This window comes from Pan troglodytes, chromosome 1, assembly GCF_028858775.2.
Source record: "Pan troglodytes isolate AG18354 chromosome 1, NHGRI_mPanTro3-v2.0_pri, whole genome shotgun sequence".
Lineage (NCBI taxonomy): Eukaryota > Metazoa > Chordata > Mammalia > Primates > Hominidae > Pan > Pan troglodytes.
In genome coordinates this window covers 221,941,083-221,959,203 of record NC_072398.2, presented here as the reverse complement: position 1 = coordinate 221,959,203, position 18,121 = coordinate 221,941,083, and the positions used below count along the sequence as shown (strand labels likewise).

The following is an 18,121-nucleotide window of genomic DNA, read 5'->3' as shown; positions in this document are numbered from 1 at the left end:
TCCTTACATATCTAGTAGTCAGGTTCCTATTTTAAGCATGTAGCAAATACATTGTAACTCTTAATTCTGGAATGCAGTCTTTATGGCTTAGTGAGCCATCCAATCCACTTATAGTCTTCGTCAGCGGCAAAATCTGGAATTTCATGGTACTGTTACTTTGATCGCTCAACTTAGATTTATATTTTATAAATATATATATACATATATATATATATATATTTTTTTTTTGAGATGGAGTCGCGCTCTGTCGCCCAGGCTGGAGTGCAGTGGCGCGATCTCGGCTCACTGCAAGCTCCGCCTCCCGGGTTCACGCCATTCTCCTGCCTCAGCCTCCCGAGTAGCCGGGACTACAGGCGCCCGCCGCCACGTCTGGCTGATTTTTTGTATTTTTTAGTAGAGACGGGGTTTCACCGTGTTAGCCAGGATGGTCTCGATCTCCTGACCTCGTGATCCGCCCGCCTTGGCCTCCCAAAGTGCTGGGATTACAGGCGTGAGCCACCGCGCCCGGCCAAATATTTGTATTCTTGTGCACCTGAGGATGGTTTTCCCCCACTGACTCCAAACGTCTTCCTTGCATTTGCTGTGTACAATTCAGTGATTTGGGTCTCTCATCCATTTATACTTTCAAATTTTACCAATACTTTTTGAACACACTTAAAAAAAAAAAAACCCAGGAAGTATCTCTAAAAGGCCAAGGTAAAATAAAATGAATGGGAGTTCTTGTGTTCGAGTTTTCTTCCAACTGGGCTTTCCTGGAGGAGGTGGAAGAGTGTGTGGCAGATGTTTCAGAAAATGAGCGCTCAATACGGTAGATCACGCTCCCGGGGTCAAGGAGACGTTTTCCGTTTTCTTTTCCCTCGCTTAGGCGGCGGGCGCGCACAGTCCAGTGGGAGCGATGAGGTGTTTCTAGGCCCCCAAGTCACAGAAAAGCAGGCGATTGGGAACAACGGAGGCGCGGCGGGCCCCCGGGCCGCGGGCCAGCGCCACCTTCTGGCGGATCTTCCCCGACGCGAGTCTGGGAGTCGTCCCTCCCCATGCCAGCCTACCTGGCTCAGGCCCGCCGCGCCCGCAGCCCCAGCGCGGTCGCCGTGGCAACGCCCCGCCCAGCCGCCAGCCTCCCTTTGCCCCTCCCCACGTCCGGCGCGGCTGCGCGGGACGCGGTGGGACGGAGGCGGGGAGAGGACGCAGGCGAGAGGAACTCGGCGGCGCGGCGCCCGCGGCCTATTGGCTGCCACGTCCCGGCGCCAGAAGCCCCGCCTCCCTGACGGGGGTCACGTGATCCCTTTCAAAGATGGCCGCCCTGTTGTTTTGATGAATAATACTTGGTGGGGCGAGGGGGAAAGAGTAGGGGTGGAGGGGTAGGAGGATTTACTCTTCCAGCGAGAGCTACGCGCATCCCATCCTCCCCCTCCCCCCTACCCGGGCTCCGGCGTGGAGGCGGGGCGTGGCCGGCCTGCTTTGGGAGGGGAGGGGCTTCCCTTACAGTGCTGGGCTCTGCCAGGACGGCTGTGGGGTCGCCTTACCTCGGGGTATCCACTCTGCAGTCGACCAGTTCCCGCCAGGAGCAAAGGGTAGGAAGGAGAGCAGGATCTGCTGTAGGAACGCAGCTACCGCGCCACTATCACGAAGAAACAGCAGGCTCGGGGCACGAGACGAACTGGAGACCGCGCTGCCTAGCTGGGTAACCTGGGAAGCAGAGGGTAATAAGTGGCGCCTTAAGATAACCCTGTAGCAGCAGCAGTGGCGGCCAAAGGAGGCTGCTCAGGGAACAAGCGGCTGTAGTAGTCTGTGGGGCGACTGGAGTGACCGAAGCCAAGGCAGTTTAGTGCCTCTCGTGTTCTTATTTTTTAACCTCTGACTATGCAATTCTGAAACCTCCCCCATTCGGGGGACCAGACAGCCTGATAGACACCTTCCACTCTCCTTCCTCCCGCCGTGGTCTCGAGAACAGAAGGATCTCTCCTTAACGCCTTTCACCATTAAGAGGAAAGCGATGGAGGAGCTGAGCGCTGATGAGGTGAGGAGGTTGGGGGACACCTTGAGGGATTAGTTGGCAACTCGTTAGCGCTTTGGACAGGGATGGTATTGCGCCAGTGCTGTCTGGCCTTTGGGCTTGGAGAAGGAACGGAGATGATATTTTCCAAGAATAACGTGACTCCCCGATAGGGTCTCTGGTTTTGTTTTCCTTTATTCTGTTGCCTTCTTTCTTCATTCTGAACTCCATTTGCTTCTTTCCGAGTGTTCTTTTAGGGTATGAACAAGAGGAGAGAGCATCTTGAGGTGTTTATTCTTTTCTTCAGGGTATGCAAACAAGAAGGGCGAGATTTACATGAAGTTAAAGTGTGTGTGTGTCTGTGTCTTCAGGAATTTAAAGGACAATTTTGGATGGAATGAGAATGTATGGTGGGTGAATATTTTTAAAGAAAGCATTCGAAATTCCAGATATGTGTGGTTATTTCACTGTATAAGCTGATTAAACATATATTTTTGCTTGAGGGGTGGTTTACAGACAGATTCTTTGATATTTAACAAAATATGTATCTTCTCCACAGTTTAGAGAATTCCAGTTATATTCTAGTACTTAATAGACCACTAATGACTTCTGGCATTCTTCTGTTACATTCTATCTTTTCCTACTTCTTGAATCTTTCAAACTTGTGTTTTGCTGTAGCAGAGACTGAACGGGAAGCAAGTGGAAGCAAATGACTTTCTAAACTCTCTCCTGTTCTCATTTCTTAAAGGAGTTATACAGATCTACTTCTTGATGTTTTAAAGATTGTTTAATAAATTAGGTTGTTGTAAAAAAAAAAAAACAAAACAAAACCAAAAAGCAGTGGCAATTAGGGTACAAGGAATTTCTTCTGATTCTACTGCCTTTTCTCTTCCTTTTTGCAAATTAGGAGCTTCCCTTTCAGGACCCCTACTGGCCATACCCTCTTTAGCCTACCTCCACATTTCTTCACTGGTTCATCATGTAAACTTCCCTACAGTATTAGGAAAGCAGTCATCCATCAAGTTGATTGTACTACAAGACTTCCATGCTCCAGTTTTAGCTACAGAGTACTTAGTGTGTTTACTTAGGGACTGAAATTCTCCTGGGATAGGACACGCAGTGGTGTGTTAAGGGTCAGGTAGGAAAGGAAGCAAATGATTTTGTTGATTGTGATACTTGAATACTTGGTTTGGAAAATCAGGACTGCCCATTCGGCGTTACTTTGTTTTTTTCGAATACAGCAGAAATGTAATCTTAAGTGAAGAGAATATTACACAGTTTCTTTCATTCGGTAGGAAATATCAAGAAATCTCCTTAGAATCGCTTTGTTTTATGTGGGTTTTTTTTTTTTGAGACGGAGTCTTGCTCTGTCGCCCAGGCTGCAGTGCAGTGGCGCGATCTCGGCTCACTGCAAGCTCCGCCTCCCGGGTTCACACCATTCTCCTGCCTCAGCCCCCTGAGTAGCTGGGACTACAGGCGCCCGCTACCACGCCCGGCTATTTTTTGTATTTTTAGTAGAGATGGGGTTTCACCATGTTGGCCAGGATGGTCTCCATCTCTTGACCTCGTGATGCACCCGCCTCAGCCTCCCAAAGTGCTGGGATTACAGGCGTGAGCCACCGCGCCTGGCCTGTTTTATGTGGTTTTTTAACAGTTTCTCTACCTCCCCCGTTTTTCATTAATGTTAATTCTAGTGAGTAATTTCTCTTAAGGCAGAGATACTGTTTTTTTTTTTTTTTTTTTTTTTTTGAGGCGGAGTCTCGCTCTGTCGCCCAGGCTGGAGTGCAGTGGCGCTATCTCAGCTCACTGCAAGCTCTGCCTCCCGGGTTCACGCCATTCTCCTGCCTCAGACTCCGGAGTAGCTGGGACTACAAGCGCCCGCCACCACTCCCGGCTAGTTTTTTGTATTTTTTTGTGTTTTTAGTAGAGACGGGGTTTCACTGTGTTAGCCAGGATGGTCTCGATTTCCTGCCCTTGTGATCTGCCCGCCTCGGCGTCCCAAAGTGCTGGGATTACAGGCGTGAGCCACCGTGACCGGCCAGAGATAGTTTTTTTATTTTTTTATTTTTTATTTATTTATTTATTTATTTTTTTTTTTTGAGACGGAGCCTCGCTCTGTCGCCCAGGCTAGAGTGCAGTGGCGCAATCTCAGCTCACTGCAAAGCTCCGCTTCCCGGGTTCACGCCATTCTCCTGCCTCAGCCTCCCGAGTAGCTGGGACTACAGGCGCCCGCCACCACGCCCGGCTAATTTTTTGTGTTTTTAGTAGAGACGGGGTTTCACCGTGTTAGCCAGGATGGTCTCAATCTCCTGACCTCGTGATCCGCCCGCCTCGGCCTTCCAAAGTGCTGGGATTACAGGTGTGAGCCACCGCGCCCGGCCAAGGTAGTTTTTTAGTAGTCCTTTACTCCTATAAATTACTTTTTTTTTTTTTTTTTGATGATCTGTTAATAGTCCTTGGTTTAGAGGCTTTTGCATACTTGAGTTTTCACCAAAAAATTCTTTTCAAACCAGTGAGGCATTACAGACCAGTGAAGATATTGTATAATCTAAAATGTGTCTCTTCACTTTCCTCAGTCCTTGAGGAAGGTGTAACTTTTTTGTGTGACCATATGAGGAACACATGTAACCTTTGTGGAAGAAATAGAAGAAACTTTTTTCAAGGTCAACAGAATATTAAAATAAATGAAAAAAATTAAATTCACTAATACAGGATCAATGTAAAATTATCTTCAACAAATTAGTTGTCCAGAACACAAAGGGCTGGTTCAATAACTGTTAATTTTACTCTCAGCAGAACCTAGAACAAATAATATTCGTTTGTTTTTAATTTTAAAAATCTTTTTTTTTTTTTTTTGTAGAGACGGGGGTCTTGCCATGTTTCCCAGGATGGTCTGATACTCCTGACCTCAAGCGATCCTCCCACTTCAGCCTCCCAAAGTGGGAGCCAGACAAATAGTTATTTTGGGAAAAATATCTTTGAAGTTTTTTTTTTTAATTCAATTAAAAATTTTTGAGGTTAGGTAAGCAGTTCTCATGAGACATTTCCAAAGCTTTTGCCTTTGTATTGTTACTCTGTAGTTGAAAACTTGTGTCAGATATGGTAGGTGACATTGATTTGATTACAAAATAATACACTTATATTATTGAAACTTCAAGCTTATATTTCAGGGTTAAAACAGGCAAGGCGGTGATCTTTTAATCTAATTTAGGAAATTAGGTAAGGCAGAGTTTCATATTTTAACAAAATGAAAATGTATGATTATACAGTCCGTGAAAAAGGCTGGTATAACCAGACTGGTAGCTTTAGGAACTTTTAAATTATGTGCACTTTTTGGTCCCTGTCATAGATCACGTAGAATTCTTGTGCTTTTTAAATTTTTTTGTGAGACAGAGTTTCGCTCTTGTTGCCCAGGCTGGAGTGCAATGGCGCGATCTTGGCTCATTGCAACCTCTGCCTCCCGGGTTCAAGCGATTTTCCTGCGTCAGCCTCCCAAGTAGCTGGAATTACAGGCATGCGCCACCATACCCAGCTAATTTTGTATTTTTAGTAGAGACGGGGTTTCTCCATGTTGGTCAGGCTGGTCTTGAACTCCTGACCTCAGGTGATCTGCCTGCCTCGGCCTCCCAAAGTGCTGGGATTACAGGCATGAGCCACCGTGCCCGGTAGTCTTGTGCTTTTAAGTAGAGTACTTTAACTTCACTGTTGTTTGTTATTTATATAGTGTATTACAGTGAGTTCATTGCCCTATAGTTCACTGCCTATAGGTTCATTGCAGAACCATGACTAAGTTCATTCTCTTCAGGAACCTACATTCCAAGGCATCATTATTTACATTATATTAATTCTATAACCTACTCATGTGTTGTTTTTCGTATCTCAAGGTGGTGCTGTGAGTAGGTGGTGTGTTTATTTTTGAGATAGGGTCTGGCTCTATCGCCCAGTCTGGAATGCAGTGGCATGATCTTGGCTCACTGCAACCTCTGCCTCCTGGGCTCAAGTGATCCTCCCACCTCAGCCTGCCAAGCTGAGACTACAGGCTCATGCCACCACACCTGGCTAATTTTTGTATTTTTTTCTAGAGACAGGGTCTTGCCATGTTGCCCAGGCTGGTCTCAAACTCCTGGGCTCAAGTGATCCACCCGCCTTGGCCTCCCAAAGTGCTGAGATTACAGGCATGAGCCACCATGCCCAGCCAAGTAGGTGTTTTAAACTGTTTTTCGACAGTGGTAATTAGATTGCGTAAGTGATTTTTCTCTCCTAACTCTTCTTTATGACCTAGTTCATCTGCAAGATGGTTGGCTGGGATTCCGGGTGTGGTCAAGATTTTAGAAAGTGTTGGCCGGGCGCAGTGGCCCACGCCTGTAATCCCAGCGCTTTGGAAGGCCGAGGCGGGTGGATCACCTGAGTTCGGGAGTTCGAGACCAGCCTGTCCAACATGGAGAAACCCCATCTCTACTAAAAATACAAAATTAGCTGGGCGTGGTGGCACATGCCTGTGATCCCAGGTACTCAGGAGGCTGAGGCAGGAGAATTGCTTGAACCCGGGAGGCGGAGGTTGCAGTGGGCCGAGATCACACCACTACACTCCAGCCTGGGCAACAAGAGTGAAACTCTATCTCAAAAAAAAAAAAAAAAAGATTTAGAAAGTGTTTTAAGTATTCCTTTCCAAATGCAGAATATGTGACCTTGGACTTTTTAGCAGGGTTCTGTAAGTGGAAGAAAATTGACATTAAACAGCAGCCTTAGGAGCCTTTTCTGTGCCAGGCACTTGATAGCTGTTTCTCATTAGAGAAAACATTATAATCAAGCAGGTACTGTTTTCCTAATTTTACAAGTCAGGAAACTGGGATTCAGGTTAAGTAACTTGTCCATAGCGACCTGGCTTGGAAGTGATGGGGTTGGAATTCAAACCCAGTGCTCTTGACTCGAAAGTCCTCTTTATTCTACTGCTCAACAACTGACATAAATTCACCACAGCTTTTGTATCAATAGCCTACGTAACACTGACCCACTCTGTTTTGATATACATAGTTTTTCTGTAGAAGTGCTGTTTTGCATGAATGCATTCATGATGTGATCAGGGCTTTTGGTACTGGTCCTCCCACTCCCAATTTTTTTTTTTTAAATGCCTGTCGCGTTAAAAATTTGGGAGTTGGGGCCGGGCGCGGTGGCTCACGTCTGTAATCCCAGCACTTCGGGAGGTCGAGGCAGGCGGATCACGTGAAACCCCGTCTCTACTAAAAATACAAAAATTTGCTGGGTGTGATGGTGCGCACCTGTAATCCCAGCTACTCAGGAGGCTGAAGTAGGAGAATTGCTTAAACTCAGGAGACACAGGTTGCAGTGAGCCGAGATTGCGCCATTGTACTCCAGCCTGGGAGGCAGAGCAAGACTCCATCAAAAAAACAAACAAACAAAAAAACACACACACAGAAAAACAAACAAAAAAGAAATTATAATTAAATTTGAGTAGAGGAGATAGATAGGAATCCAACAGTTATAGAATAGTGCCAGGTGCTATGGTGGAGGTATGCACAACTCACTTAAGAAACATGAGAAGGGACCCCGGGAGAGGCAGGGTCTTAGTGAAGACTTTCAAGAAAAAGTGATACTTAACGCTGAGTAGCAGTTGCCCTGGGAACTGGCTCGAAATTGGGGAGCTCAAGAAACAGCAGCAAGTAGTGTGACTGGAGAGGTGGGTTTTACCTCGGGTGTGTGGCAGGTACCTGATCTTGGAGGGCTGTCAGAAACGTTTAGGAGTTTGAACTTTCTTTTTGTTGTTGTTTTTTGGGACAGAATCTCTCTCTGTTGCCCAGGCTGGAGTGAAGTGGCATGATCTCGGATCACTGCAGCCTCTGCTTCCCGGGTTCAAGTGATTCTCCTGCCTCAGCCTCCCAAGTAGCTGGGATTACAGGTGCATGCCACCATGCCCTGCTGATTTTTTTTTTGTGTGTGTATTTTTAGTAAAGATGGGGTTTTACCATGTTGACTAGGCTGGTTTCAAACTCCTGACCTCAAGTGGTCCACCTGCCTCTGCCTGCCAAAGTGCTGGGATTACAGGCGTGAGCCACTGCACGTGGCTGAGTTTGAACTTTCTCTGTAAAATGCCTTTTAGGGATTTTAAGAGATTAGAAAGATGGGTGGCAAGGGAGTAAAGGGTAGTTTGGGAGAAGGTGGCTGCAGACTGCAAGACATATTAGGAGGCTGTTGTTGGTGTATAGGAGCGAGGCAGTGGAGTCCAAGGGAACTAAGGCATTGCCTGTGGGAATGGAGGGGAGCAGACAGACACCAAAAGTACCAAGGACTGTGATTAACCCAGTTTTGATGATCAGTTAGCTGTGAAGGAGGGGAGGGGAGGAGAGATGGAGAAATGACACCTTGGTTTCTAGCTATGGAGAAGGATAGATAGGGGTTGAATAAGGAATTCCAGAGAAGCAGCAGATTTTGGAGAAAGCACATGTTTCTTTTTTTTTTTTTTTTTCGTCTTTTGAGACAGGGTCTCCCTCTGTCGCCCAGGCTGGAGTGCAGTGGCGCAACCTCAGCTCACTGCAGCCTCTGCCCCCTGGGTTCAAGTGATTCTCCTGCCTCAGCCTTCCAAGTAGCTGCCAGCCATGCCCAGCTAATTTTTTAATTTTTAGTAGAGACGGTGTTTCACCATATTGGCCAGGCTGGTCTTGAACTCCAGACCTTGGTGATCCGCCTGCCATGGCCTCCCAAAGTGCTGGGATTACAGGTGTCAGCTACCACGCCAGGCCTCCGGCTAATTTTTGTATATTTTGTAGAGACAGGGTCTTGCCATGTTGCCCAGGCTGGTCTCAAACTCCTGGGCTCAAGTGATCTGCCCACCTCAGCCTCCCAGAGTGCTGAGATTGCAAGTTTAATTTTGGACCACCAAAAAGATGAGTCCACATGTAGACCCCCACTCTGGCCTTGGTGCTCTAACATCTCCATTTCTTTTTTCTTTTCTTTTTGAGATGGAGTTTCGCTCTTGTTGCCCAGGCTGGAGTGCAATGGCGCGATCTCAGCTCACTGCAACCTCTGCCTCCCAGGTTCCAGCGATTCTCCTGCCTCAGCCTCCCGAGTAGCTGGGATTACAAGCATGTACCACCATGCCCGGCTAATTTTTTTGTATTTTTATTAGAGATGGGATTTCTCCATGTTGGCTTGGCCGGTCTCAAACTCTTGACCTTAGGTGATCTGCCTGCCTCAGCCTCCCAAAGTGCTGGGATTACCGGCGTGAGCCACCACACCGGCCTAACATCCCCACCTCTTTGACCATTTCTTCCCTTGTAACAGACCTGAGGACCTGAGGTCCCTTTTTTCCTCAGAAGATAGTTGCTACCGTTCACTTTATAACCAGGACTCTTTCTTAAGCCTGGGAGGACAGTGGGATGTATCCTGCCAGGCCCTTTCCTCTCCTTTTGTTCACTGTAGACAAGAGACAGAGAATGATAATAAGGATATAAACTTGCTTCACAAGGTTGGCATCCTTATCCCCTGTTTTACAGATAAGAAAATGGAGGCTAATAGAAATTAATTTATTGAAAGGCACACAACTAGTAAGTGGTAGAACCTGGACTCTAATCCAGGTTCTGACTCCAGAGTTTTCTATCGCTTTACTACCTCTAAAACAAGACTAACCTCAGCCAACTGTAACCTTTTTGGCATTCTTTTTTTTTTTGATGGAGTTTCGCTCTCGTCACTCAGGCTTGAGTGCAATGGCCTGATCTCGGCTCACTGCAACCTCTGCCTCCTGGGTTCAAGCAATTCTCCTGCCTGAGCCTCCCAGGTAGCTTTGATTACAGGCTCCCGCCAGCATGCCCAGCTAATTTTTGTATTTTTAGTAGGGATGGGGTTTCTCCATGTTGGCCAGGCTGGTCTCGAACTTCTGACCTCAGGCGATCCCCCCCGCCTCGGCCTTCCAAAGTGCTGGGATTACAAGCGTGAACGACTGTGCCCGGCCACATTTATAGCATTCTTACTGTCCCTTCTGAGATAGGAAGTGGAAGCCCCAGTGGACTTTTTGTTTGTTTGTTTTTTAAGACAGAGTCTCGCTCTGTCCCCATGCTGGAGTGCAGTGGCACGATCTCTGCTCACTGCAACCTCCGCCTCCCGAGTTCAAGTGATTCTCCTGCCTCAGCCTCCCGAGTAGCTGGGGTTACAGGCACATGCCACTACTGCCCGGCTAATTTTTGTATTTTTAGTAGAGGGGTTTCACCATGTTGGCCAGGCTGGTCTCAAACTCCTGACCTCAAATGATCCACCCACCTCAGCCTCCCAAAGTTGTGGGATTACAGGCATGATGCTGGAGTGCAGTGGTGCTATCTTGGCTCACTACAACCTCTGACTCCTGAATTCAAGCGATTCTCCTGGGTCAGCCCCTCGAGTATCTGGGATTACAGGCGCCCGCCGCCAGGCCCAGCCCTCCAGTGGACTTTCATTCCCGTTTGTTATTGCTGAGAGTGGAGCTCATCAAGTAGCCCCAAGCTCTTGTAGGGAAAGAAGGCAGAAAGACTTCTCTGTGCAAAGTGCATTTTCTCACACGGCACTTGTAGTATCTAGTGGAAATGTCTTCCTGTAAACAGTTCATTCAACAGCGCTTACAGTTGACTAGCTGCATCCCTGATAACAGACAAACGTTGCTGTATGGAGCTTTGTCCTAGTGGGAGGAGAGGGATAAAAAACAAACATGGCTGGGCGCGGTGGCTCACGCCTGTAATCCCAGCACTTTGGGATGCTGAGGCGGGTGGATCACGAGGTCAGGAGTTCGAGACCAGCCTGACCAGCATGGTGAAACCCTGTCTCTACTAAAAATACAAAAATTAGCCGGGCGTGGTGGTGCACGCCTGTAATCCTAGCAACTCAGGAGGCTGAGGCAGGAGAATAGCTTGAACCCGGGAGGCAGGGGTTACAGTGAGCTGAGATTGCACCACTGCACTCTAGCCTGGGCGACAGAGCGAGACTGTGTCTCAAAAGCAAAGAAGCAAGCAAACAAACATGTTCACATAAGGTGTCATTTGATGAGAAGTGCTGTGAAGAGAAATACTTAGGGATGGAGTATTGTTACAGAGTATTTCTGTGGCCTACAGGTACAGAGAACAATCAGATATGTGTAACGTGTGCACTTTGAGGAGGTGGTCTTGAAAAGAATTTCAGGGATGGCTGGGAGCTTGCTTGGGGAAGAATGTTCCCAGGTAAAGGGAACAGCAGGTTCAGAAGGCCTTGAGGTAAACTCATTTTGGAGCTGTTCCAGGAATAGCAAGGATGCCAAGCATGGTTAGAGCCTGCTGTGCAAGGGGCACAGTGGCAGGAGGTAAAGTCATTCATTCATTTTTTTTTTTTTTTTAATTTTTTGAGACAGAGTTTTACTCTGTCACTCAGGCTGGACTGCAGTGGCTCAATGTCAGCTCACTGCAACCTCCGCCTCCCGGGTTCAAGCAATTCTCCTGTCTCAGCCTCCCAAGTAGCTGGGATTACAGGCGTGCACCACCATGCCCGGCTAATTTTGTATTCTTAGCGCAGTTGGAGTTTTACCATGTTGACCAGGCTGGTCTTGAACTCCTGACCTCAGGTGATCCACCGGCCTCAGCCTCCCAAAGTGCTGGGATTACAGGTGTGAGCCACCGCACCCGGCCAACTTTCAGTAAAAACTTACTGAGATCTCAACTGTTTTTCAATCATTTCTGAGATGTACTCTCCTCCCCCTTGTTTTCATCACATTTTAATATCTTTGAAATTGAGATGCTGCTTTTTTTTTTTTTTTTTTTTTTTGAGATGGAGTCTCACTCTTGTCACCCAGGCTGGAGTGCAGTGGCGCAATCTCGGCTCACTGCAAGCTCCGCCACCCGGGTTCACACCATTTTCCTGCCTCAGCCTCCCAAGTAGCTGGGACTACAGGCGCCCACCACCAAGCCTGACTAATTTTTTTTGTATTTTTAGTAGAGACGGGGTTTCACCGTGTTAGCCAGGATGGTCTCGAGCTCCTGACCTCGTGATCCACCCGCCTCGGCCTCCCAAAGTGCTGGGATTACAGGCGTGAGCCAACGCGCTGGGCCGGGATGCTTCTTATAAATAGATGGTGTAATCACTGTTGGCCAGGTGGCAGTTGTGACACAGTTGTCATTTCCTGTTTAGGTGTGAACCTGGTTATACCTGTTCATGTAATCACCCCTTCAGTTGAGTGCTACAGTGTTAAAATTAGTTGCCATTTTAAATGCCTTCCAAACAATTACACTTAGATTCAGCAGTGAAAGCAAGTGTTACTTTGTATACAGAGAGGAATGGAAACAGGACGGTGGGGTGTCCATTTGCTGTTTCTAAAGAAAATGTTTGTTGTTGGGGGAGTGACCACAATTCCACGTTTCTTTCTTTCTTTTTTTTTTTTTTTTGAGACAGAGTCTTGCTCTGTTACTCACGCTGGAGTGCAGTGGCGGGATCTCAGCTCACTGCAACCTCCACCTGCCAGGTGCCAGGTTCAAGCGATTCTCGTGTCTCAGCCTCCCGAGTAGCTGGGATTATAGGTGTATAGGTGCGTGCCACCATGCCCGGCTAATTTTTGTATTTTTAGCGGAGATGGGGTTTTACTCTTGTTGTCCAGGCTGATCTTGAACTCCTTACCTCAAATGATCGGCTTGCCTCGGCCTCCCAAAGTGCTAGGATTACAGGTGGGAGTCACCGCGCCTGGCCCAGTTCCATATTTAATTGCCAAACACCACCAAGTGAATTAGGGCAGTGGTCCCCAACCTTTTTGGCACCAGGGACTGGTTTCGTAGAAGACACTTTTTCCATGGGTGGTGGTGGTGGGAGGGGAAGGGATGGTTTTGAGATGATTCAAGCATATTACATTTGTTGTGCTCCTTCCTTCCTTACCCTTCCTTCCTTACTCTTCCTTCCTTCCTTCCTTCCTTCCCTCCCTCTCTCCTTCCCTCCTTCCACCGCCCGCCTGTCTCGCTTTGTCACCCAGGCTAGAGTACAGTGGCATGATCTCAGCTCACTGTAACTCCACCGCTTGGGCTCAAGCGATCCTCCCACCTCAGCCTCCTGAGTACTTGGGACCATAGGCGCACGCCATCATGCCCGGCTAGTTTTTTGTATTTTTGATAGAGAGAGAGTTTTACTATGTTGGCCAGGCTGTTCTTGAACTCCTGAGCTCAAGCAGTCCACCCACCTCAGCCTCTCAAAGTGCTGGGATTACAGGCATGAGCCACCGCGCCTGGCCTGTGCCCTTTATTTCTATTATTATTATATTGTAATATAGAATGAAATAATTTTACAACCCACCATAATGTAGAATCAGTGGGAGCCCTGACCTTGTTTTCCTGTAAGTAGACCGTCCATCTAGGGGTGATGGGAGAAAGTGACAGATCATCAGGCATTGGATTCTCATAAGGAGGGCGCAATGTAGATCCCTCGCGTGCAGAACTCAATGTAGGGTTCATGCTCCCATTCGAATCTAATGCCACCGCTGATCTTGCAGGAGGCGGAGCTCAGGTAGTAATGCAAATGATGGGGAGTGGCTGCAAATACAGATGGAGCGTCACTCCCTCACTCGCGTGCTTGCTTGGTACTGGTCTGTGGCCCAGAGGTTGGGGACCCCCGCATTAGGGAGCTTCAGAGAGGCCGAAATCCATAAGTGTGTGAAGCCATGTCACATTTTGTAACTGAACATACAGTTAGAAGGATTGCATTTCACACTCAGGCAATGCAACCTTAGGTCAGAGACACTCCACATTCCTCAGAAAGAAATTTCAGGGCTATGAGAGCCTGGTGTAACTGATGACAACTCTGTCCTTGTCTGTTGTTCAGGCATTTTGTTGTGGTTTAATGTGCCGTATTTTGTTTCTCTTGGTGGTGAAAAATAATGGTACAGTCTACAGTCTGACATATTTGATGAAATATGGTCTATGTCCAGCATTGTTCTAGACCATGAGGGTACACCTGTGGACAAAACAGAAATCTCTGCCCTCCTGGGCATTCTGGCTGCTGTGAAGAGAATAGATAAGGAGGAAAGAGCAAAAGCAGAGAGAAAGGCGGCCATCGAAGGAGTCCCAGGGAGAGATGATGTGGGGGCCACCAACTGGGGTTAGTGGTTGAGAGGGGGAGAAAGGGTCAAACACTAGATGGTCAGATACATTTTGTGGGTAGAGCCAATAGGATTGGGTAGTGAGTTGCATGTGGAGTATGAAAGAGTGGAGTCGAAGGTGCAGGGATGAGTTAGGTTATCATCGAGTTGATTGTTGTAACAGAGAGACATGAAGTGGCAGCTGCTTAAGCCAGATAGATGTTTATTTCTCTCTAAATAGAAGTCTGGGTAGGAGGCCGGGGCTGGTATGGCAGCTCTGCGCTCATTAGGAGCCCAGGTGCCTTCTGTCTTGTACCTACTTTCCTACCATATGGCTTCCATCTTTTGGCCCTTGTATGTCTGCATTCTGGCCAGAGAGGAGAGGGGAGGTCATGTGCCTCTTCATGGCACAGCTTGAAAGTTGCACAGATCACTCCTGTTTACCTCTCACTGGCTGGAACCCAAGTCACATGGCCACAGCTACTTGCTGGGAAGGCTGAGAAATAGTTTTTCTTGGGCAGCCATGTGTTCAGCTATACGTTCTCTCACATCAGAAAGGGAGAACAGTCTATGCCTTTCTTTCCAAACCGTTCTCCCAAGGGAGACAACCCCGGATCAACTTCAGAGTCCAGAATCCCTGGGTGATGTACATTCCAGGAATCTTTAGTTTAAAACAAAGTTATCAGGGGCTCTGCTGTCCCCCGTACAGTGGTGGAGAGGTTAGGATAATGGAAGTAGAAAGTCCTGTTTGGAAAAGGGAAGAATGGGGAGTAATACTGTGCGCTGGTCCATAGCCATTGTCAGCTCCTGCCAGGCTGAGCTGTGAGCGCTTCCTCCCCTGGCAGTACTGTGAGGTTCTGACCTCGCCTTTCTGGCAACCTTGATTCTGGTCTCTTGAAGGAGCTCCCTTGTGCCTGGCCCTCTGTAGCCTCTGACTTTATTTTCTGGAGAGTTTTTCTGTGTTTCTTTTCCTCCGGGGTCAGATCTGAAGTGGACATTGGAGGCTATCCTTTTTGTAGGGCTAAACAGTTTCTCCACCTTGCTTCTTGTGGATATTGAAGGAGTAGGCTTTTTCAACCCTACTTAGCCCCAGATTACCAGACTCTGAAAACTTTGATTGTAGACTGCAGACATTCCTCAGGCAGACTGTATTCCCTTTCATCTTTGCATGCGAATTGGCAAGCTTTGGCTTGAGTCTGCTTCATGTTTGCGGGACTTCTTAGCCAGTAAGCACCAAATTTTGTATTGTTCGACCAGTTCCCCTAGAATTACAGGCCATGTTGGCATGCAGGCTGTTTTCTAAGATATCACGGGTTTTGCCAAATGTTTTATTGTGATCTCTGAGGGTTGCCATTCTTCCATCCTACAGTATCTGTGCCCATGCTGACCCCTAAGCCAATGCTGCATATTTGTATTGTTAAGGTTGATTACTTCCAGCTTCCAGATTCTGTGTATTAGTTAGGATATTGATTTGACTGCTGTGGCAGAGGTCGGAAATAATAATGGCTTGAACAAGATGTTGATTTTTTTCTATTTCAAGTGAAAATCTGGGTAGGTGGCTGAGAGCTGGCTTAGTAACTCCATGCCTGCTAGGGGGCCAGACTCATGCTGTTTTGTGCACTGTCATCCTCTAGCTTATAGGCCAGGAGGGCTGCGCCAGCTTCTTTGAGGAAATCTGCATCCCAGTCCTTAGGAAGGGACTCAAGTGGGAGGAGAGGGCATATTCTATCCCATAAGAGCATGGCCAGAAAGCTTCATATATCTTTTTTTTTTTTTTTTTTGAGATGGAGTCTCACTCTTTGCCCAGGCTGGAGTGCAGTGGCGTGATCTCGGCTCACCGCAAGCTCTGCCTCCCAGGTTCACGCCATTCTCCTGCCTCAGCCTCCCGAGTAGCTGGGACTGCAGGTGCCCGCCACCACACCCAGCTAATTTTTTCTATTTTTAGTAGAGATGGGGTTTCACCACGTTAGCTAGGATGGTCTCGATCTCCTGACCTCATGATCCACCCGCCTCGGCCTCCCAGAGTGCTGGGATTACAGGCTTGAGCCACCGCCCTTGGCCCATATGTCATTACTTACATCTCCTTGGCTAGAGCTTAGTCTCCTGGCCACACTCAAATGCAAACATGGTTGAATGCGTTTTATTTATTTTACTTTTTTAGAGACAAGGTATTTTTTGTCACCCAGGCTAGAGTACAGTGCAGCCTCTAACTCCTGGGTTCAAGTGATCCTTCTGCCTTAGTCTCCTGAGTAACTGGGAGGTGTGTGCCACTGTGCCCAGCTAATTTTTAAATTTTTATTAGAGACGAGGGTCTCACTATGTTGCCTAGGCTGGTCTTGAACTCCTGACTTCAAACAATCCTCCTTCCTTGGCTTCCCAAGGCCCTGGGATTATAGGCATGAGCCACTGCATCCGTCCTGAATGCGTTTTGGGAGGCAACTAGCTTTTCTACCACAGGGATACCAGGAATTTTGGCTTAAGCAGCTCAAAAAATGGAATTGTCATTTACTGAGATGGGGAAAATTGAAAGAGAAGATTGGGAGGGAGACGTTGTCATCTGGTTTGAACATATTATGAATATGCTGCCTGTTCTTTGTCCATGTGGAGATGTGAAGTAGGTTGTATAGGAGTTTGCAGTTCTTGGGGGAGGTTGGGGTTAGGGATACTAATCTGGAAGTTGTCATTGTATTTAAAATCATGAGAATGGACAGATTTTACCTAGAGAGTGAGCATAAATGCGGAAGAGAAGAGGACTGAGCCTCCATCCATTCCAGCAATTAAAGGTTGGGAGATCAGGAGGACTCAGAAAAGGAGACAGATAAGGAGCAGCCACTGAGGTTGGAGGACAGTCTAGAGAGCATGGAATCTGGTGTCCAGGGGAAGAAAGTATTTCATGATGTGGGGGAATGCTCAACTGTGTCTAATGTTGATAAAATTAGAGGAGGACCAAGACGTGACTATGGGATTTGGCGACATGGAGGCCCTTGGTTACCTTGACAAGACTGATTTCATTGCTGACTGGAGCAAGTTCAAGAGAGAATGGGAGGAGAGGGGAGGGAGCTCAGGAGTGAGGCGTAGGCTCCAGGGGTGCACTGGGAAGCCATCTGTAGTTGGCAGAAGCCATGGGTTTTAGAGGTGACAGGAAAATGTGGTGAGCTTATCTTTTTCTGTTTTAACTTTTCCCATTCTCTGCTATAATCACTATTTTCTTTATTCATTCAACACTCTGTTTCTCTCTCTTTCCCCAAGGGAGGAAGTAAAGAGGTAGAGATATATTTGTATATCACTCCTAGCATGAGGTTTTGGGCCTGAAGAGTTCCAAATAATAAATTTTGAGACATAATATGGGAAACATTAGATCATATTATAGTTTTTAGAGCTTAAAAAAATAGGTGAGTGGCAAATATTTCAGAGTAGGAGACTTGAATATTATTTAATTTGTTTGCTTAATTTCAACAAATATTTTTGGGCTTTGTGCCAGGTACTGAGGGCTGACTATGTGGAGATGCTGCTCGAATATGACGAAGACCTGGTCTTTACCTTCAGTGACCTTAGGCTCCAGCTGGGGACACAGGAATGCAGCCAGCTAGACTTCAAGTGCTAAATAGACATTTCAGTAAAGGGGGTACAGTTGATGGGGCAGTTAATTCTGATGGGGAATGTAGGGAGGGGACTGGGAAGATTTGAATTAGTCTTTAAAGATGACTAGGATTTTGACATTTAGAACACTGTAGCCAGACACAATGATGCATGCGTGCAATCCCTGCTACTTGGGAGGCCAAGGCAGGAGGATCACTTGAGCCCAGGAGTTTGAGGGCAGCCTGGGCAATATCATAAGACCTTTTCTCTAAAAAAAAAAAATTTTTTTTAAATTAGGAAACAATGTTGGCTGGGCATAGTGTCTCATGCCTGTAACCCCAGCAATTTGGGAGGCCAAGGTGGGCAGATCACTTGAGTCCAGGAGTTTGAGACCAACTTGGACAACATAGGGAGACCCCATATGTCCAAAATGGCTGGGTGTGGTGGCATGCACCTGTGGTCCCAGCTACCCAGGAGGCTGAGAT

General features: G+C 47.3%; 1 protein-coding gene across 8 annotated transcripts in view; it reads left to right on the top strand.

Moving 5' to 3' along the window:
- The first annotated feature begins 1,144 nt into the window (after nucleotides 1-1,144).
- Nucleotides 1,145-18,121, top strand: part of UBE4B (ubiquitination factor E4B) — a 148,777-nt gene continuing 131,800 nt past the window's right edge. For 5 of the 8 annotated variants that reach the window (XM_024356272.3, XM_024356273.3, XM_016953845.4 and 2 more), the window contains exon 1: nucleotides 1,264-2,017. In XM_024356272.3, the coding sequence (XP_024212040.2) occupies nucleotides 1,994-2,017 (24 nt within the window). In that variant the 5' untranslated portion in view covers nucleotides 1,264-1,993. Of the gene's footprint in view, nucleotides 2,018-18,121 lie in introns of all 8 variants that reach the window. The other 3 variants (XM_024356276.2, XM_063786433.1, XM_063786443.1) reach the window with 3 other exon arrangements.